Raw genomic sequence first — 22411 nt, forward strand, 5'->3', positions numbered from 1 at the left:
GTCAGATCCTGGTTCTTTAAATCACAATCTGTGACGACGTTTAGTTAAACTGGTTCTTTTAGTTTACTTGATGTGTTTTCTCTATTTGAAAAAGTTTCATTGTCTTTGTTGTTGATCTCTAACAAACCTCTTGTTTTCATTTCATTTGAATGAAAGAAAAATCAGAGCGAGAGAGAAAATAGAGAAAAATATATTCATGTGTCGATCGTTTGTTCACGAAGCGTCAATAAAGAGAGAGGACGGGGGGGAATCAGCTGGAGTAGTGACTGAAGTGTCGTTTAAAAGATCAGTCACAGAAGAAGAAGAAGAAGAAGAGAAACAAACGTCAGTCACAGAAGAAGAAGAAGAAGAAGAGAAACAAACGTCAGTCACAGAAGAAGAAGAGTCCGACACATTATTCATTAAAGTTTTAAGACGACAGTTTGTTTCTTGTACGCTCGTCTCACACTGAGAAACATCAGCAGCCGCAGCGGAAGGAAGTAAAACCTCGTGACCTCGTGACCTCATGACCTCGTGACCTCATGACCTCGTGACCTTGTGACCTGCACATGTTCATCTGTACATTTATCATCATGTAAAAATCACTTTATTGTGACAGAGACCTGAGTTCACTGATTTGAGATACTTGAGTAGATTGAGACCATTTTAAATTCATAAATGATAAAACTCGGTGGTCTGAGAAGATAAACTCTCAGACTGGAAATAAAGATGGACTAAAAGTGAAGCCCCCTGGTGGCCGGCTGCAGTAGAGCTTATAAACCCTCCTCCTCCATGTTAGCAGATGGGACATGGATCAAACTCAAAACTCAAAACACACGTTAGATAAATGTTGTCAGAGATCGTTCTTATCTCACTGATGTTTGTTCAAGTGTTTCTGATCAGTTTGGTTTTAAAGTTATTTTGCGTTGGCAGCGTTCGGGTTTGAGAGGTTTTAGCTTCATTTCAGGACAGTGAGAGGACGTGGAGACGAGGCGTCCATCTTCATTTACAACCTAGAAGATGTTGTGTTTGGCTTCTATCTAAAGAAGATGAACCTGCTAAAGGCCAAACAACACTGAGTGTGATCGTCTGCACTAAATTGTAAGATTTTAACTTGATGAACTCGTCAGATTTTTAACACAACATAATCATAAAGACGTGACTTCCTGAGAAAGACGATAATATGAATTATGTGAGTTTTTCTCTCGTATATTTTTGGCTGTTGTTTTCTGTGGACTCTGTCACTCTGTTTTTTATTAACACAAAAAATCTGAATAAATAAAACATTAGATGTTTTTGTGTGAAACTGTCAGAATCTAAAATAACGTGAACACTCTCTCCGCCCACGGATCGGCCTCCTCTGTGGTGGTGTACATTTCTTCATTCCTTCTCTCCCCACAGTGTCATCGCTCTGATTTCATTATCACTTGTAAACACACTGTGCAGACACGGCAGGAACAGGATGGAGGCCGCGGGGGAGAAGAGATGAACGAACGATAGGAAAGAAGGTTTAACGTGGAGCCGCGAAGCCCCGAGCGACACGTATACATGCAAACCGACGGGACACAAAACATCCTGTGAACACACTGCAGGCAGAAATACACAAAAACACACCGCTCCTCAGTGGATGTAGACCAAACATGTTCTGTTATTAAAGAGAATCACTGTCGGCCTCCATCTTTATTCATATGGAGAGATTTTTATCAGCGGAGCGACACGAGGACCGATACACACATGAATATATGATGTGTGTGTGTGTGTGTGTGTTCATTGGGATTTGTGGGGAACCAAGTTAAAGAGCGTATTTAAAGAGGAGAAATGTTTTAGTGAAACTAAGACTTGAACTAAGAGCGTGACGAGCAGCAGCACATTTTAAATAAACGTAAAATTCACCACATTACATGAATTCAACTCAACGTGGTTTTTCTTCTCAGGACTCTGACCTGTGAGATGGGGTGATTGACGTAAATCCATCCAGTGCTGGGGTTGATGTGCAGGTACGCTGGCTGCTGATTGGACAGTGAGTAGGCGATGGCCGCGTTGCTCCCCTGGTCGTCATCGTGTGCCGCTGCTCGCAGGAAGCTGGTTCCAACTGGGGTGTCCTCTCGCAGGAAATCTGGGAGGAGAGAGACATTTAGACAGAAATACTACTGAGAACTACTGCTCATGTTACTCCATCTGTCTGTCCATCCATCTGTCCATCCATCCATCTGTCCATCCATCTGTCCATCCATCCATCCATCTGTCCATCTGTCCATCCATCCATCCATCCATTCATCCATCCATTTTGAAACGTCTTGCTTTTTAAAGGTGATTAAATGTAATATTGTATTTCGTGACTCGTCAGCTCACATTTAGATTCAGAATTAAACAGTAGCGTTGATTTGTGACTGAACCTCATCGGATCGGACAGACCTCAGTCTAACACGAGGTTCTGTGACGGTAAGCAGATATTCTCTTAATGGCGGCGCGGCGTTGTGTCGCGTCAGCAGCGTGTCGCCTCATTTTGTCGTTTCTGGGTCTCGCTGCAAAGTCAACAGATGCATTTTTTTAAATTCATGAACATAACCTCCAACCCTGCTGACTGTGATGTGTCAGCGCTGAGCAGAAACACGGAGCGGAGGCGAGGTCTGCCGCTGCCTCCTCCCTCTGTAATACTGCATTTCAAGCGTTATGTCAATAATAATGTCCTTTTGACATTTGTGGGTCTCGCTGGAAACATTTCTCCTGAATAATCACGCCACATCCTGCTGAGTCGAATGTGTGTCAAACAGCGAGCGGGAGAAGCAAAGCCCGGAGAACAAATACGAGCAGGAGGCTGTTCTTTCTCTTCTATTCTTCTTCTTATGAAACTGCTTTTGTTCACCTCACCCAGCAAACTCAAGAGGGAAGTTTGATTTTGATGATTCTGAAAATAAAAAATAGAACTAATGGCAAAATAAAAACGTTTGAAATTAAACCTGTTGTGATTTTCAGCAAAGTTCCGTCATCGACTCAATCAAAGCAGCTTTGAACACAGCAGACGATCTGAGACAAACTGGGAGAACGACTCTGATCGGAATCTGGAAAGTAGATTTCTAATTTGAAAAAAAACAAATTACAAACCCGGGTTTCAATTTGAGAAAAAGATCCAGAGAGAATCAGCTGAGACACAGTGATGGTGAGAGACAGATCTAACATTAGTTCACGAGCTGTAGGCTGCGCTCGTGCACGCTCGTTAATTCCACATGCACACTGAGTCATTTCATTCTGAGGTTCGACACAAATGTGTCTGAATAAAAAAAAACTATTTGAAACTAAACGATGTCAGAGATAATGTGCGTCCACACGAACACGTGACAACAACACGTGTTCGTTCAAATGTTCAAAAATAAAACAGATCCTGAGTTTTACTTTCATCTGAATTTTAATATTGATTCTATTGTATTCTGAGATAAACAACACCAACCCCCCCCCCCCCCCACACACACACACACACACACACACTCCCCCCCCCCTCACACACACACACACACACACACACACACACACACACTCCCCCCCCCTCACACACACACACACACACACACACACACACACACACTCCCCCCCCCTCACACACACACACACACACACACACACACACACACTCCCCCCCCCTCACACACACACACACACACACACACACACACACACACTCCCCCCCCCTCACACACACACACACACACACACACACACACACACACACACACTCCCCCCCCCCTCACACACACACACACACACACACACCCCCCCCCCCCCACCCACACACACACACACTCCCCCCCCTCACACACACACACACACACACCCCCCCACCCACACACACACACACTCCCCCCCCCCCCCCCCCCACCCACACACACACACACACTCCTCCCCTCACACACACACACACCCCCCCCCCCCCACCCCCCCCCCCCCCCCCCCCCCCCCCCCTCACACACTCACACTCACACACTGGTAAATGAATGCATGTCCCAGAAACATTTCAATCTGCCTGTTAAATAGTTAATGAGCCGCTCTGTGTGTTTCTCTAATCTGACGAGCAGAACTTCTGACACGACGCTTATCAAAACACATATTTGCGTGAACAGTAAACAAACACCGACCCGCGGGAGCCAGCGGCGAATATTTCATCAGTGTGAAGAGATTATGAGGATGCAGATTGATAGACGAGAGTAAACAAACACTTTCCTCACCTGTTTCCTGTTTCCCTCAAACACACACACACACACACACACACACACACTAGTACCAGTGCTAATAGTACTAGTAACAGTAGCAGTAATAGTAATAGTATTAGTATTAGTATTAGTATTAGTAATAGTAATCCTAGTAACTGAGACTCACACTGGTAACGGCTGTTTTCGAATTTGGGGTCGTTGTCGTTCTGGTCGGAGACGAGCACGGTGATCGGACAGATCCCGATCAGCGGCTCCTCGGCCTGATCTGTGGCCGTCACCGACAGCGTGAACTCCCTCTGACGCTCTCTGTCGAAACTCATCGCCGTGGTGATAACACCTGACACACACAGGTTGCTACGGTTACACTTGTCATGTGACCATGTGACGGAAGCACCAGAATGAAAACGAAGATTCACCTGTGTCGGGATCAATGTCAAAACCTGACGACACTCCGTCTCTGTGCATGATGCCGTATTTGACCTCTCCGTTGACCCCCATGTCGGCGTCGTGGGCCTGGACGCGCAGCACAAACGTCCCGGGCGGTTGGTTCTCCAGGACGGCGGCGTTCAGGCTGTAGTTCTGACACTGAGAGGACGATTTGAGATTTGAGACGCTTGAGTAGCTGCAGAATAAACTGAGAATAAACTGGACGAGAAGAAGAGATTCGTTCACCTCCTGGAAGACCGGCTTGTTGTTGTTGATGTCGTTGATTCCCACGATGACCTGGGTGGAGCTGCTGAGTGGGTACGGGCCGCCGGACGCGTTGTCGTCCGTGGCGGTGATGTTGAGGACGTACTGAGGTCCTCGCAGCCTGGGAGGCGGACTCCTCCGCAGCTTGATGATGCCTGAAAACACACGAGAGGTTCAGAGTCTTTCGATGCTCCTCCTCTTAGATATTTCCATCATTTGTCTTCACGTAATTTTTTAAAACTTTTTTCTATAGATTTCGTACAGAACTTGGGGACGTTAGCATAAACACATATTAGCTAAAGGTGATTTTATTTGCAATTTATTAAATGAGCTAAGACTGAATGGAGCAGTACCACCAGAAACCATGGGGGGGCAGTGTAGCCAATAGTTTGGGAGTTCTACAGGATCAATATGACGTGAGCAGCGATGGGGACGCTGATTGAAGCAGATGAATCTGTTTTCGTACGTGGTTGACGAAGGATCGTACCGTTACGAGAATTTATCTTAGTTTGCACTAAGTTCGATGATTTCCCAACTCAGCAGCTGAAGCTGTTTTTAACAACGTGTGACTAGAAGAATAATGAAGAGTCTGGTCGAAGCTGCTGAGACTCGAGGTTTCAGGAAATATAAACACTCTGAAGCTGAAATGACTTTTGTGTCCGGAGGCTTGTGAAGGTTGTGTTTGCTGCTGCCAGAGGAAACAGTCGCTCCGAGGAGGGGACGAGGACAGAGTACTACAAATATAAGTACAAATACTTTTGACTTTTACGCCACATTTTTTAAACAGGCTCGTCACTTTAATGAACTAAATTAATTTAGTTTTTTATTTGATGAGTCTCAGTTTGATTTGCACACAAACACATTTCTACTTTTATAATTTCTGTAGATTTCAGATCCTCTTCTTCGTTCTTTGGACATTTTGTTTTCAAAGTCTCCACTGACCTGAGGACGGAATCTTCTATTTTCTCTGCACCTGATGTGTTGAATCATTCACAGACTGAACGTTGAGTTAAAAGCTTTGGTCAAATCTCTTGAGTCTGTGTTTCAGTGTTTTATATGAAAACGTCTGAATGTTTTTAATCTGTGCGTTTGTCTTTTAATTACATGTTGTGTGCAGAGTGTGTGTCTGCTTCTCTGGTCCACATCTGCTTTGTAAAGGATTTTGGAGCTTGATCAGATGAGACTGTAACAGACACGTTAGAGCTCAAACACGAGTAGAAGCGAAGCTGCGATGTGAAGCCTGCTGCTCTGTGGGTCTTCACCCCCTCACATTATTCTATTACTCAGCGCTGAAACACACACTGTGTTTTTCAGCGCTAACAATCACTTCCACATCAGCACAACGGAGCAGCGCCGCAAACAAACAAACAAATAAGCAGCTTTGGTCGCAACATGAAAAGAGACACTGAGGCTGTGAGGGAGCGAACGCATCTACATGAAAATACTTCACAACGCTTTGAAGTGACAAAGCAGAACAGCCGAGCGGAGCCAAAGGCCATCTGCTGTGTGTGTGTGTGTGTGTGTGTGTGTGTGTGTGTGTGTGTGTGTGTGTGTGTGTGGGGGAGAGAGAGACTTAATATATCATTTATGTGCAAATGTTCATGTTTATATCTGTGCATAGATTCATGTGTGTGCAACTGTGCATGTGTGTGTAGAGCAATGGAGCAGTGCATGCTGGGTGACAGTGGCTTAGACACACACACACACACACAAAGATAAACATGCAAAACATGACTGAAAATCACAACACTGCACACGAAGTTTATCTTCAAAAAGTCTGTCTCACACACACACACACACACACACACACACACACACACACACACACAAACACACACACACACACACACACACACACACAAACATGCATAAATAAAAAACATGAATACACACACATTTTTAATCACTAAAGCTCACACACACAGAAACTGCTCTCTTCTCCTGAATGTGTGTGTGTGTGTTTGTGTGTGTCTGTGTGTGTGTGTGTGTGTGTGGAGCCGTATTACAGCTCCCAAGCTTTACCCCCAAATACTTGTTACCACAGCAACATTCATTCTACTGTGTGTGTGTGTGTAAGTGACCTGAATACATCTGTGAGCATGTGTGTGTAGAAGTGATTGTCCGTGCTGTGTGTGTGTGTGTGTGTGTGTGTGTGTTCTCTTTACTTTCAGATTTAGATTCGTGTTGGTCTCATGTTTATAAAAACAGACGTAGACTTCGGGTCCAGCGAGCGAAGCCAATGTTGAAGTGCCTGAAACCTGTATTCTCTCTCTGACCAGCAGGGGGCGACTCCACTGCTTCTCACTTGATAACGTCAGTAAACTTTGTCCTCAGGAGTTTTCTGATGTTCATTTATCAATTCTGATCATTTAGAGTCAAACAGAGCAGACAACGCCGGGTGGATTGGGGGGGGGGTGGATACCACAGTGTGATTGACAGCTAGCACTGTCCAATGAGTGCAGGTGTACGTGGGCGTGTCTGCGAGCTCTCAGTCAGGCTCCACCCCCCACTCCTCCAAATATGGTTACTTCTGGTTTTTAAGATGGAGCTGAACAAGATGTGAAACAGCAGCTCACAGACCAACAGGGGGCGTCATGGAGGGACATCACACTGTGTTTATCATGGACTGGAACTGTAGAGTCCAAACCTTTCTGGTTGTCCAGCAGGAAGATGCTGTCCTCATTCCCACCGGTGATGGCATAGGAGACGGCATCTCCATCTGGGTCATTGGCGTGGACGATGGCGACCAGCGTGTCCGGACCCGCGTCCTCACTGAGGAAGGTCTTATATCTGACAGAGAGACACAGAGACACGAGTTTAAACCTGGGAGACGGAGGAGTGAGGCCTGGTGGAAGTAAAGTCTTACAAGTACACATCCAAAGAAAGTCAAACAAAGTACAGAGCAGAACAGAAGTGAGAGGGCGAGAAGGAGACAGACAGAGGAGCGAGAGGAGAGGTGAGACAAAACAGATGGAGAGAAAACAGCTCGATTAAAAATAGATTCTGAATTTAGAAAATCTTAATTAGCAGACTCTGTGGGCGAGAGACACAGACAGTGACAGGAGAGAGAGAGAGAGAGAGAGAGACAGAGAGAGAGACAGAGAGAGAGACAGAGAGAGAGAGACAGACAGAGAGAGAGACAGAGAGAGAGAGAGAGAGAGGTTGACTGCTGATGTTAAATTAAAGAAACAAAGCTGCTGGAAAAGTGGAACAATAGAGAGATAATGGAGAAGACATTTGTCCTACACGCTCTGGGAGAAGACGGGCGCCTCGTCGTTGCTATTGGAGACTCGGATGCGGACGGAGGCGGTGCCGGTACGTGGGGGCGTGCCCGCATCCACAGCCACCACCACAAACTCGTAGATGTGATTGGGTCGCTCGTAATCCAGGAGATGGGCGGGGCTGACCACACCCCCTGAAGTGATGTCAAAATCGCTGCCAGGGACGAAGTAGGAGAGCTCCGAGTTTACACCGGAGTCACAGTCACGGGCCAGAACTGAGGAGGAGGAGGAGGAGGAGAGGGGGAGGAGAGGGGGAGGAAACAGGGAGGAAGAAAAGAGGAGGATGGAGAGGAAAAAAAGAAGTAGAGGGAGGAGAGGGGGGGAGGAGAACTCGTGAATATAGAGGAGAGAGATTTCACATACGTCAGTCTGCACACTGTTGAATGAATGTATGAACGTGAGTGTGTGTGTGTGAGTGTGTGTGTGTGTGTGAGTGTGTGTGTGTGTGTGAGTGTGTGAGTGTGTGTGTGTGTGAGTGTGTGAGTGTGTGTGTGTGTGTGTGTGAGTGTGTGACAACCATCTGTCATAGCTGCTGGTGACTGGTTGAGATCAAACAGTCCGACTTCAGCAAGGCTTTGCTCTTATTAGGCAGACAGCCAGCAACACACACACACACACACACACACACTCACACTCACACACACACACACACACACACACACACACACACTGTACCCAGGTGTAATTATATTCTGATGTTGTGTTCAATGACAGAGGGCAAATAGTTTAGCAGAACCTGCTCCACAGATCAGTGTGTGTGTGTGTGTGTGTGTGTGTGTGTGTGTGTGTTACCTTGCAGCAGGGAGCTCCCAGGTGCGATGCTCTCAGGGATGTTGTCTCTGGTGTAGATGGACTGGAGGAACTCAGGTGTGCAGTCGTTCTCATCCGTTACATGAAGGACCACCTGCAGGGGGCGTGTCATAGTTCTCATCAGTTTATCATCATTAAACTCTGGATCTGGATCGATCTGGATCTGGACTTATTTTCTTTAACATCGTGGGAAAGAACGTTTTCTGAACATTTCACTTTGATATCTGTGAGTGTGTGTGTAGTTTGGTGCAGTTTGACTGAATGTAAGTCGGTCTAATTAGGAACTGCACCGTCCAGCAGGGGGCGCTTGCCTTCCTGTTTACATCACCACGATCCTGCTCCGTGTGTGTGAGGGTTTCTCGACCTCTGTGCGCTGATGCAGAGTCACAGACTGATGACGAGCTGCAGCACCATCTTGGTGTTTTCACCTGTTTCCCAGAACAACTCGTGCAAACGTTATGAGGACAAATGTCTCCTGTTCGAGGAGAGACACTCATTTCCACTCTGTCTCTTTATAAACCTCAAATCCACATCGCCCTTCTCCCTCCGTTCTCGTCCACTTCACCCACTATCTCGCGCCACTGGAGCTCGAACCAAAAGACTACTTTCCATCCCCACAAAGCCTCGATTCAGGCGACCCGACCACCTGAGCACAGATTTCCTGTCCCAGCCTCGGACGCAGGGCCTGTTTAAGAAATGACAGCAGGGCGGTGGAGGGGAACGCTGCAGATCTGGATGCAGGTCTGGTTCTGCAGACACGGCCTGAATACATAAAGACTCAAGTGGAGACAGAAGAAAAACTGTTGAATATTTTCACTTCGGGCCAAACACATGAATCTGTGAGCTGCAGCAGAGAAGATTCACCATCGATTGATACTCGACAGATACTCAAACGTTTTCTACTGTAAAAGTAAAAAATACAGATGAACAGTGAAAATGATCCACTGCACTGTCGGGCCCATCTGAGGTATCACAGTCACTTAACGTGCAGTACTCCACAGTACCACAGTACTACAGTACTCCACAGTACCACAGTACTACAGTACTCCACAGTACTCCACAGTACTACAGTACTCCACAGTACTCCACAGTACCACAGTCTGACAGTACTCCACAGTACCACAGTCTGACAGTACTCCACAGTACTCCACAGTACTCCACAGTACTCCACAGTCTGACAGTACTCCACAGTACCACAGTACTACATTACTCTACAGTACCACAGTCTGACAGTACTCCACAGTAAAACAGTACTACAGTACTCCACAGTACCACAGTCTGACAGTACTCCACAGTAACACAGTCTGACAGTACTCCACAGTAACACAGTACTACAGTACTCTACAGTACCACAGTACTACTGTACTCCACAGTACCACAGTACTACAGTACTCCACAGTACTACATGCCGGAGTACTGGCAGGAAGACGTCAGTGTTGTACGAAGCTGTGATGATGGATTTAAAATGTCTTTTAAAGCTGAAGGCAACGGAAGCTACAGTACAACACACACACACACACACACACACACACACACACACACACACACACACACACACACACACACACACACACCCTTTAGAGTGAATTAGCCAGTGGAGCTTATAGAGCAGCAGGGACCTCTGGGGGATGCTGGTAGTTGAGAAACTATTTTCTGTCTGTCTCAACCATCTGGACACACGAGGCAGGTGATAATGGATTTCTCTAGGTGTGTGTGTGTGTGTGTGTGTGTGTGTGTGTGTGTTAATGTGAACAGATGTAGCTATCCTCTGTATAAAGTCTTAAGAGCTTAACGTGAGAATTGGAGTCGGTGCTTAGCTGCCAGGTTTCTGCACTTAGCACCCTGTGTGTGAGAGTGTGTGTGTGTGTGTGTGTGTGTGTGTGAGTGTGTGTGTGATAATCCTTGATGCTGTAAACTCTGTAACAAAGTTAACGGAGCTCTAACTTGCTGATTGCGAGCGGATCACATGTGATCGCAGCTTTGATCTTCTGAGTTTTCAGCGAGTTTTCATCATGAGCAGCTTCACAGGACGGAAACGAGCCAAACACGCTGCGCTTGGTTTTAATGAACGCACCATGAGAGTAAACAGTCAACGGAGGAGTTGCATCACAGCGTCGGATTCGTCCGCAGCACTTTTCTCTCATTCACAATTAATGAGGTTTCATCAGAGAGCAGCGTCTGCAGGAGTCAAAGGTCAGCGCCTCTCTGAACCCCCCCCCCCCCCCGGAGGTTTGAAACCCATTCACACTGGAACACACTGATGATGTGTGACATCGATGTGTGAACGACACACATCCAGTTCTTCATCCTCTCCAAAGATTTTCTGCAGCAGCTGAAGAAGTTCTTCATTCATCAACACGACTGAGGCGTCAGTGTGAAAACAGCATCTTCAAATAAAAACCATGTCAGAGTTTTAAATCTCCGTCCAAACTTTCAAACCTCAACTCTACTGTCAGTTCTGCCTCGTGTACGGGACAGAGACGTTTCTGTCTGAGCCCCGGTGTCAACACACGAGTACACAGAATTATATTATGTTATATATTAGTACACAACGTACGTGTCTCCAGAACTCCGCAGCCGTGTGGACTCCAGACAGAGTTGATGTGTTTTCAAATTAAAACGTAGACGTGGAATAAATCTTTGAGTGCGTGTTTGTGTGGTCGCGTGTGCGTACCTCTGCCACACCGCTGAGGCCGGTGTCGGGTTCGGAGGCTCGGACCTGCAGGGTGTGGAGGTTGTGTCCGCTCTCGTAGTCGACGGTCCTGGTGAGGCTGAGCGCTCCGCTCTCCTGGTTGATGCTGAACAGATTCCCAGGGTTCACCAGCAACATGTAGGACAGACTCCTCCTCTGGAAGGAAACGGCCTGAACCACAGCGACGCTGCACAAAAACACCGTGTTACTGAAACACAATCACTGCTCACCACGTACGGAACACAAACGAGGCCCCGCCCTTACACACTCTTAACCAATCAGGAGTCATAAACCCTTCTCCTCCATGTTGGCAGACGGGACATGGACACAATAAACTCAAAGATCTGTCATTTCAGCTCGTTCTCATCTCACTGATGTTTGGTCCAGTCGCTTTTTCTGATCCGTTTGGTTTGAGTTAGTTACTGGATCATATAATATAACGTCATGATTGACAGCGGAGACTGACTCGTGATTGGTCAAGGTATGGGCGGGACCTGGAAGCGACAGCTGAATAATTTTGACTTCTCTTCTGGACGATGTGAGGAAGCAAACACGTGTTTCCATCTTTATTTCCTGTCACTGACACAGATTGTGGAGTTGATGTTTACGTCTCTGGATGATTCAAGAAAAACTTTGAGAGTTGAACGAGTGAAATGACTGTGGTTCTTTAAACTGCATCAATTCTAATTCTTTTCTAGTCTTAATTACACTCAGTAAAATACCAAAGAGCTGCAGTGGATCAATCTGATCATCCACCACATGTTGATGACGTGACGGTTTGAGTGAAGTTGTATTTTCTCCTGAAGAGTAAACGTGACCACAGGTTTCCAACAGACTGATGGATGTGAAGAGAATCTAAAACTGACATAAAGAAGAGTGAGGTGTTGGTCCAGAGTTTAAAGTCTGCAGAGACCAACACAACCAATCAGTCACACACACACACACACACACACACACACACACACACACACACACACACACACACACACACACACACACACACACAGGGTGGCATGGATACTTGGATATTAATACAATGTGCACCAGCAGCCCTGAGGGGGAAACACACACATGCACACTAACACACACACACACACACACACACACACACACACACACACACACACACACACACACACACACACACACACACACACACACACACACACACACACACACTTCATGTTTATCCAGACCTCGCTTTTAATAAATATTTGAATTTGCCACACTTTCAAATTCTCAGCCTCGGGCCACTCATACATCTGCGTCCTCTTCATCTACCCCCCCCACCCCCTGGTTCTTCTCCTCCTCTTCCTCTCATCCCTCCATCCTTCTCCTCCCTCCTGCTATCGTTCTACCCCCCCTCCCCCTCTCATCTTCTTTCTCCTTCTTCTTTCCTTTTGTCTCGCTGTACAGGGCTCATCTTTTCATGCCTCACATGACATGTGAAGCAAAGAGCTGGCCTCGGAGACACACACACACACACACACACACACACACACACACACACACACACACACACACTGTAGCAGTGGAATGTAAATGAAGTAATACATGAATGTGGAGGACGAGGACACAAACAGACACTTCAACACACAGACAGCTGAGAATGTCACTAATACTAATATTATCACAACACTACATGTGCTGCGAACACTACTGCATACAGTGCCAGTACTTGTACTGTCTGTACACACAGTACAACAGAAAACCTCACACATCACGTCAGGGCTCAGTGTTCAGCACACGAGTCCTTCACTAACTGATCTGAGATGTCCTGAAGAGGACAGGGGACGGTGTCTGACGGCTGCATGGACTCACGATTGTCCGACAGGTGTGTTCTCTGCTACGTTCAGACTGTAGGTGGCGTTGGTGAACTGCGGCGGCCGGTAACCGGCCAGGATGGCCACGGTGGCCGACGTGCCTTTACGTCCGTGATCGTCCACGGCCTGCACCCGCAGCAGATACTCCTTACTGGGGGTCAGAGGTCGTCCTGTGGTCCGGATCTCACCGGAACGACGGTCCACCTCGAAGCACTCGTCCCCACCTGGATGGTCGAGAGGGGAGAGAGAGTCCTGAGTGTGTTGAATAACAGTGAATACATCTTTATCTTTATTAGTTTCATTTTATGTTACAGACGTTCCTCTAAAATGATTTCAAACTAATTGTGTCAACGTCTCTGATCAGGAACAATGAAGGAATCTATTTTACAGCAATTAAAAAAGATTTCAAGTTATTTGAATCAAAGTTTTTATAGTTTTGTTTGTGACACTGGTGAGATGTTTGTATCACTGACGTATCATGAGCGATCGAAAACCAACTTCACAGTTCAGGTGTTTTCGACGTGATACTTATCTCACGTAATAATCTGATATTGTCTGGATCAGTTTTGTACAAATGAGTATTTGATGATTTATTATGAAAACAAAGTGATTTAGGTCGTAACAAGAATCAAGTCGTGATTCGAGCTCGTCATCAGTCACAAAAAGGAAAAATGGAAAGAAACAAGAGAAGTGAATGGAGAGAAGAGGGATGAAGGGAGGATCAAAGACAGGAGAGACATGAAGAGCAGAAGAGGAGTGAAGAGGAGAGAAGAGGAGAGAAGAAGAGAGAAGAGGAGTGAGGAGGAGTGAGGAGGAGTGAGGAGGAGAGAAGAGGAGTGAGGAGGAGTGAGGAGGAGAGAAGAGGAGAGAAGAGGAGAGAAGAGAAGAGGAGAGAAGAGGAGTGAAGAGGAGAGAAGAGGAGTGAAGAGGAGAGAAGAGGAGAGAAGAGGAGGATCAAAGACAGGAGAGACATGAAGAGCAGAAGAGGAGAGAAGAGGAGTGAGGAGGAGTGAAGAGGAGTGAGGAGGAGTGAGGAGGAGAAGCATCCTCAGCTGTTGACCAGAGGGTTTGGAACCAGCAGCAGCTGCATCCAACCTGTCAATCATCTCCTCCTGAGCCGACGTCTATTTGTGGACTCGAGTTCGACTCCTTCTTCTACAGATACAACCTGAAAGCTTTTATTACACATTACAAACATTTGTTATGTTTTTAAATGAATATTGTTATGTTGTAAAAAATATGTTATAAAAACATGAAAATGAGAATTAAACCAAAAAAACAAACAAATAATAAAACGTCAATAAGATTTTTTTTCTTCCTGCAGCAACAAAAGAGAAACTTTAAAAAAATGTCATTATTTGAAAATGTGTTTCACAGCTTCACCTCCTAAAGTGAAATCACATGAACGTCAGTAATTGGCTCCACACACTGCGGGTGATGTATTTCCACATTGGCGTGATATTAGAAACCATTTTTAATGTAAATGATTGGATTATTTGTCGGTACACATGTAGTCACGTTGTGCCAAAGGGAAGTCAGAGGCTCTTAATATGAAAGCATTAGAAATTAGCTCCTAAAATATCTTCCTCCTTCTCTTCTTCTTCTTCTCCTGGAAAAAAAACATGTAAAAAATAAAAACCCACAGCCACCGGCACCCGTCCGCCCACCCTCCCACTCGCTGCCTCTCCAGAGACTTTCCTATTATTCCTGAATCTGGGAGCTTTCTTCGCCCCAGGGAGCGATTAACAGTGCAGCTCCGCGCCGTTTATGTTCGTTTTTCTCTCCCCTCTCAAACTTGATGCTAATTGAAATTCAACAAGTCAAATTTTATTTATAAATCACTGCTTTGAACGGAAACAGGTTTGTCACAGAATGCCTGGCGGAGCTGCAGCGGACCTCATTACAGATACAGGCAGGAGATAAGAGCTGCAGCACATTCACGGCTTTCAGGAAAACACGACGGGGGGAAGGTTTGGATGTTCACGTATGTGAAGGAAGCTGCATCAGAGAAGTGACAACTTTGCGTTTCAAGTCCAAAAGGTCTCTGATCTTATATATGACGTCAGATAAAATGACTGCTCACCGTCCAGTAGGAGGAACTGCGCCTGTCCCTGCGTCCCGTCTCGTTGCCGTGCCAACAGTCGGTACACCACAGAGCCGGGCGCGGCGTCAGGACCCACGGTGCCCAGGTAAGGAGAGGGAAACATGGCCCACTGCAGGTTGGCCTGACTGGGCATGCTCAGAGTGAGTCTGCACAGGTACCAGTCATCACCTGCAGGAGAGGAAGCACGTTTATTCCACTTGAGTCAAACAAGTGGATTCGCTGCATTTTACAACGTGACGTCTACAGTTCGTAGTAAAGTTGCTTCAGGGAACAAAAAGCACCAAGAGAAACGAAACCTCGGTTGTTTATGTGTAAATGTTCATTCAGATGTTTCTGGAAAAGAGTCGAAGCTCAAATGATGAAAAATATGATGGAATTTCTGGATAAACTCTTTAATACTGCAGGATGGTGCGCAGTGTCATCGGCTACCACCAGGTGGCGCTCTGAGTCCTGCTGCCCTGAGGCGTTAAAGCGACACTGTGGAACTGTTACTGAGCAGCAGCGCCCCCTGCAGCCGCACGTGGTGGTTGTCTCTGTTGGTCTCTGTGTCAGAGCGATGACGTGGTTTTCATGTGTAGAAAAAAACAAAGTGCATCCATGTGTCGTCCCACTGAACTGGATATTACCCATGATCCTCTGCTTCCTGCTGTAACAAATCCACCAAACTCTGAAAGTTTCCTGATGAATATTGGAGATAAACTCTGGTTTTAATAACTTCTAACACAATGTGAACTAACGAGCCGTGGTTCAGTCTGATCCGGACTCAGACCAGCTCTTGTGGTCTCGAGTCTTTTGGACTCAGTTCTGGTCTGAACCTCTCACACCTGATATTTAGGTTCAGACTGAGAAGTTTAGAGTTTGAAGGGAACAAGGTGTGAAAGAGTCCTGAGGAAGTTTTTCTCCAATGAGACTCACTCTGAAGTCATCGGAGAAAATAAGTAACTTATAAACTTGTTATTTCAGAACATGAACCGTCCTCCGGTGTCGGAGCAGAGACACCGAGCTAACAACGGAAACCAACGTGTTTATTCTAATCAGATTTATTTCAGTTCGGCTTCAAAACGTCAGGAAACAAATGTTGTTTTGTGTATTTTAGTTGCTGCTCGGGTTTATTATCTTCCACTGTATCGCTTCTGTCGCAGCTTTGTAGTGCGTAGACGCTTGTTGGCTCAGCGAGCGCCACGTGTTCCCACTGAGGCCCGAACGCAGAGTCGCTCTCACTCAAAGAGGACGAGGTGACGTTTCTGTACAACCGCCGCCGCATCGTCTCTTAACAAGACGAGAGGAAGAGAGAGAACACGCAGCTCCTCCAAAATAAAACAACACAACTTTCAGAAGATCACACGTCAACATCCACACACACACACACACACACACACACACACGTTTGTCTGTCGACTCTCTTCTTCCTTTTTTGTCTTTCTTCATGTCGTCGTTCAGAGGAGGGATTTGTTTGGTTTGAAGGTGCGTCGCTGCGCTCGCTGTTGTTTTGGCTCCGGTGTCATTTGACAGCAGTGATGGAGACAACAGCTCGAACGAGAGAGAACTTCACTTCAGAGAGAAGAAGAAGAAGAAGAGAATGGGGGATGAGGAGGAGACGGAGGAGGTGAAAACAGTGTCTGAATGTTTCTGTCAGACAGGAGACCTGCGACCAGTGAGAGACAAACTGAATAAAACACAGTAAAGGTCTTTACACACTAACTCTGTTTATCACACACGTCTTTTAAATTCACATCGAGCGTCTGAAGATCTCATCTCCTGATCAAGACACATTGAAAAGAAGAAACCTCATCTGTGATCAGTTGATGCTGAACATCTGTCTGCACATCTGTCTGAACATCTGTCTGAACCACTTGGACTGATGTCATCAAATCACAGCGAAACAAACGTGTTCCCAAAACGTTCACTGACACAACGTGAGGTTTGAATTCTTTCTAAACGTCTGCAAAAAGCTTTAAACTTACATTTAAGTTCATGTTAATTCTGAGGAGGCCACAGCATTTGTGAAAACAACAATATATAACAACACAGGCTGATACGACCTGAGGAGGAGGAGGAGGAGGAGGTGATGGAGGAGAAGAAGTCTCTCCATCTTCTTTCGCTCATAAAATCCAGAATAATCGTGTCTATTTCTGTCGGTGGTTTTACATATGCTGCGCTGTGGGCCGCGCATGAGAGTGAAATGAAATCCGTCCCATTATCACGATAAACATCAACGCGTTGGGCCGCGGCGCCGGCGGTCAGCACACGTGTCGGCCTCGGGATGAGGGGGGAGGGGCTGAGGAAAAGGTCACAGACACCAGAATAATGACATTTAATTAAAGCCGTGCTCAGATACAGTACGCAGCTCTGTGAAGATCTCTGTTACCACGGAGACTGATCTGCATCATCGATGTGATCCTGTTGGAACGCGTTGACTCCGTCAGCTGATGTTCAGAGTTCAGCGTCTCGTCCTCTGCTCAGGACCGAGCTGCTCCATGATGCGAGCCCCGGAGCTCGGCCCAGGTCTCACTGAACACACGCGTATGAAAGCACAGCAGCGTCCGGCTGGAGTCGGCCCGGAGCGAGGAAGAGGAGCGGAAGACGTTTCCACACAGGGATGAATGAGTTTGTCTTCTCGAGCAAGACAATGTCCTCTGGTTTGTTTCACTTGAAGTGTTGGAAGATTTAAAGTTTTCCAGCGTCTGTGTTTTACTTCTTTTACTCGCTGAGGTGAAAGTGAAACAAACGTTCAGGGACGTTGTGCTGTGACGTGTTGTTGTCACCGTGGTGTTGATACCGAGCTCCTGGTCTCATCTCATGGGTCCAAACATCGTCCAGATGCTCTCACAGATTAGTCGAGGTGGTTTTCATTGGAAGCTTGTAAAGTTTTTAAGTTTTTAAACATTCAGCCTTGTGCTCAGAAGTGATGCCTGTAAAAACGTAAAGATTTTCTCTGACAACAACAAAATGTTTGTCCAAGTGTGGAGACGGAGACTCAGTGTTGTGATGGAGGAAGTCCCAGCTGGACTCAGAGAGCTGGTGTTTGTTTCTTTTATCATCTCAGCTCCTCTGAATTCCCTCTCCTCCTCCCTCTCCTCCTCCCGCTCCTCCTCCCTCTCCTCCTCCCTCCTCTCTGTCATCTCCTCACACGTCCTGGTCCCTGCTCAACTGCTGTCACATTGTTGTATGTTCATTTTATGCAACTTTCATGTTTGCCGTGACGCTCGTTTCTCCTCCGCTCCTTCACAGAGGTTTTCCAGAGAAACTTTAATTGTAACTTTAAATGAAGAGAGAATCGATCAGCGTCGGCGGGGCTCGCTCCCTCTGCTCTGCTCGTGTGTCGACGGGGCTCGTCCTCTGTTTATCTTCCGAATCGCTTTGGCTGTGGCCTCATTTCCTGGCAGATATCAATAAAGTTTCATAAAGCCCTCGACACACTGGAAAAACAACAACCCCGGTCTCATCTGCCAGCACAGACGACTGTGTTGTCCAACTCTAGTCAAACAGGGAGTGTCGAGATTGACACGTCCTGTAGGAAAGTGGATAAATAGTCTCAGTGCAAAGCAGCTGATTCCATCTTAAGCTCAGCGCAGAGCTTGTCACAGCTTCTCATGCAAAACAAGGAAAACTCAATTTTCTGTCAATCTCATTTCATTTGTTTGTTGGGGACGCGATTCGTTTGTCTGAGTCTCTGACTTGAATGTTTATGTGAAGTGGCTCCGTGGCAGCGAACTTCAGAAATAGCAAACTGCTGCCGAACGCAGGTTGGTTAGAAAACAAGATGAGGAGGATTTGATTAAAGTGCGGTCGCACCCACAGGTTGTCACGCAGCAGATAACGGCAATTAAAATGGATTTAAAGAGCAAGTGGTGTTTATTTATAAAGTGTTTTTAACTCACTGGTTTGTCACAACAGAGAGACTCAAATAAAACGAAGAGGAGATGAGAAGAAACCATGTCAGACACAAAACAACAAGTCGAACTCCGTCCTGCTCTAATGTCGACGGAGGAGCTTCAAGTGAGGATTGAAGCAGGAACATTTCCTGTTGGTGGAAAACTCTTCACGAGAACAAAACAATCAAACTCATTTGTGGGTCAAACGTTGTTTTCAGATATTATCTGTGAGGCAGCAGATTGTGAAGGTCAGACTCACAACAACAAGAATTACATCATCAAGATCTACCCATTTATCACCACACACGCACACACACACACACACACACACACACACACACACACACACACACACACACACACACACACACACACACACACACACACAGCTGTGTTGTTAGTGGAGGAAGATCAGACGGATGTGTTACCTTTGTCAACACACAAACACACTCTGATGGATGTGAACTTGACTGTCATAACACAGGAGTTTAAGTGTGTGTGTGTGTGTGTGTGTGTGTGTGTGTGTCTGATTGACAGTGTGGGATGCGTCTCCGTGGTAACTCACAGGGTGCAGGTGATCTCATGGGACCAGTTGCCGAGGCGACATGTTAAATCTCTGTGACATGTGAAAGCACTCTGATTGTGTGTGTGTGTGTGTGTGTGTGTGTGCGTGTGTGCGTGTGTGCGTGTGTCTGTGTATGTGTGTGGGGGAGTTTCAGTGTTTGATACATCCACTGCATCTTAAGAGTTTAATATAACTATATTACATTTATTTTTAATACCAAAGTTCTTCATAAAGACACAAATGATAATTAAAAAATAAGAATCAGTAAAAGTCGTCAGCTCATTACACACGTACGACGTGTCACCGAGCGGCAGCGGTGACACGTCGTACCGCAGCTTCGTCTTCAAAACGTTCCACCAACCTGCCTCTACACTGCCCCCTTCTGTTGATATGCATACTGCATTGTGTATAATCTGAAATGTACAACAGGCGCTGCAAAGAGATGCTCAGCTAAAGGAATTCATCTCCAGCCTTGAGGTCAGGAGCCGATCGTCGTCCTGCCTTGTGGACGGTGAGTCAGGAAATGAGAAATGAACAGTCTGATGTTGTGCTGAGTCACAGTTTGTACGACCACTAGAGGACGTAGACGTACGAAGCAATAGATGCTGACTCAGAGGAACAGTGCAGTCAATTCTTAAAGAGCCAATTTAACGATCATGTTTGTTGAAAACGTGTCGGCTAATTAATTCAAAATATGAAACAATAACATCTTCATTCTGTCAGAGAATCGTGTTCGCTCATGTGCATGTGTGAGACGCGTCCGTCTAGTTAAGTATGTACGGATTTGTCCGTCTGCGTCAGTGCTGATGTAGCGGAAAAAAAAATAAACTCATAGTTCAGCTCACACACAAATGAAGTGAAAACACCAACGCCACAGAAGGGAGCGAGTGACGGTCGAGTTACGGAGCGGAGGAGAAACAACCGACGTCTGGGTTCTCGTGTTGCAGTCGAGTCGAGGTGTAAGTGAAAATATCGTCGGACAAACCCTCCTCTGTTTGTGAACCAGGCTCTCCATCTGGTCCCTGGGAGCCAGCGGACAGAGGCCTGCTGCATCCTAATTAACCACCTTATAGTCTGGCCTACTTTACCTCTGCACACGCACACACACACACACGCACACACGCACACACACACGCACACACACACACACACACACACAGAAAGCCAAAGTCCTGCAGGCACACAGTTAATTAAGCCCCATTTTTCACTGCTGATGAAGAGAGAGAGGGATGAAAGAGAGAGGGGGAAACGGATGGAGAGAGAGAGAGAGACGAGTTTAAGGCGACGATAACAAGGCAGATAATGAAGAGAATAATAAAATGAAAAATCGAAGCTAGACACACACACAGAGACGCAGCAGACTCATTAGAGATTCAGAAAAGAAGAATAGAAATGTCTCATTCTGACAACACAGTGAATTTCACTGTTCCATAATTTGACAGAATTGGTCACCAGCTGATTCAGCAAATATTTTACACTCACACGAGATTCACGCTGATCCGTCAGATGAGCGGTTCACTGACGATGTTCCTCTGTTTATATATAGATAAACAATAGATCCGTAGAACCGTTCATTCTCCCACAAACAGAACAAACTTAAACTTTGCTCGGTTCAGTTTCTAAACTGTGTGTATTTGTCGAGACTCTTTTTTGACCTTTGTGGTTGCAGCATAAAAAACAAGCTGCAGTCTTTGAGGGGAAGCGAGCGTCTGTTGTGTGGCTGCTCCTCCCTGACCACTAACATCGTCTATAAGCGCTGCTGGAGACGAGCACGACCTCTGGACTCTCAGGAGCGAGTAGAGGAAGCGAACGGCAACATGAAAACTCAATTAGGGTCTGATTCTGTGGTCAGAGTGGAAGAGGAGGAGGGAGGATGAAGACAGACGAAGAAGAAAAACGAAATGTGTGTTTTCGTGTCAGAATAGAAGCAAAGTGAACGAGACACGAAGAAACTGGTGCAAAACAGATTAGACCAGGATCAGACTGGACACGGGACCTAACAAGACTAGAGACAGGAAAAGACGAGACAAAGGACCAGAAACCAGACCAACCTGAACGAGTTAAATTAAAGAGGTAAGACTGGACCAGACCACACCGGGGACATGTGGACAAAACTGGAGCGTATGAAGACCGGATAAGACCAAACATGGCCGAGCAGATTGGACGATTCATCGATGATCTATATTAATATATAGTTAACTATTTTATCTACTGTCAATTAAGAGTCTTCGATTAACTTAACCCCCGATCTCTGCGACTTTGGACGGTGGGAGGAAGCCGGAGACACATGAGGGACATGTAAACTCCACAGACTGGAACAGACTCATCAAACCAGACAGACCTTGATGACTGGAGCAACAGGAACTCGCCTCCATTAAGCGTTTTGT

At 46.2% G+C, this 22411-nt stretch overlaps 1 protein-coding gene across 4 annotated transcripts in view; it reads right to left on the reverse strand.

Moving 5' to 3' along the window:
* Positions 1 to 22411, reverse strand: part of LOC109644759 (neural-cadherin) — a 74660-nt gene that overhangs the window by 26962 nt on the left and 25287 nt on the right. The window contains exons 1-13 of one of the 4 annotated variants that reach the window (XM_069536633.1): positions 17953 to 18471; positions 17303 to 17862; positions 16968 to 17135; positions 15564 to 15752; positions 13479 to 13704; positions 11640 to 11844; positions 8948 to 9059; positions 8121 to 8370; positions 7522 to 7664; positions 4857 to 5029; positions 4601 to 4769; positions 4351 to 4521; positions 1923 to 2095 (exon numbers count right to left, since the gene is read on the reverse strand). In XM_069536633.1, the coding sequence (XP_069392734.1) occupies positions 1923 to 2095; positions 4351 to 4521; positions 4601 to 4769; positions 4857 to 5029; positions 7522 to 7664; positions 8121 to 8370; positions 8948 to 9059; positions 11640 to 11844; positions 13479 to 13704; positions 15564 to 15717 (1776 nt within the window). In that variant the 5' untranslated portion in view covers positions 15718 to 15752; positions 16968 to 17135; positions 17303 to 17862; positions 17953 to 18471. Of the gene's footprint in view, positions 1 to 1922; positions 2096 to 4350; positions 4522 to 4600; positions 4770 to 4856; positions 5030 to 7521; positions 7665 to 8120; positions 8371 to 8947; positions 9060 to 11639; positions 11845 to 13478; positions 13705 to 15563; positions 15753 to 16959; positions 17863 to 17952; positions 18497 to 22411 lie in introns of those variants that run through there. The other 3 variants (XM_069536631.1, XM_069536632.1, XM_069536630.1) reach the window with 3 other exon arrangements.

This window comes from Paralichthys olivaceus, chromosome 13, assembly GCF_024713975.1.
Source record: "Paralichthys olivaceus isolate ysfri-2021 chromosome 13, ASM2471397v2, whole genome shotgun sequence".
Classification (NCBI taxonomy): Eukaryota; Metazoa; Chordata; class Actinopteri; order Pleuronectiformes; family Paralichthyidae; genus Paralichthys; species Paralichthys olivaceus.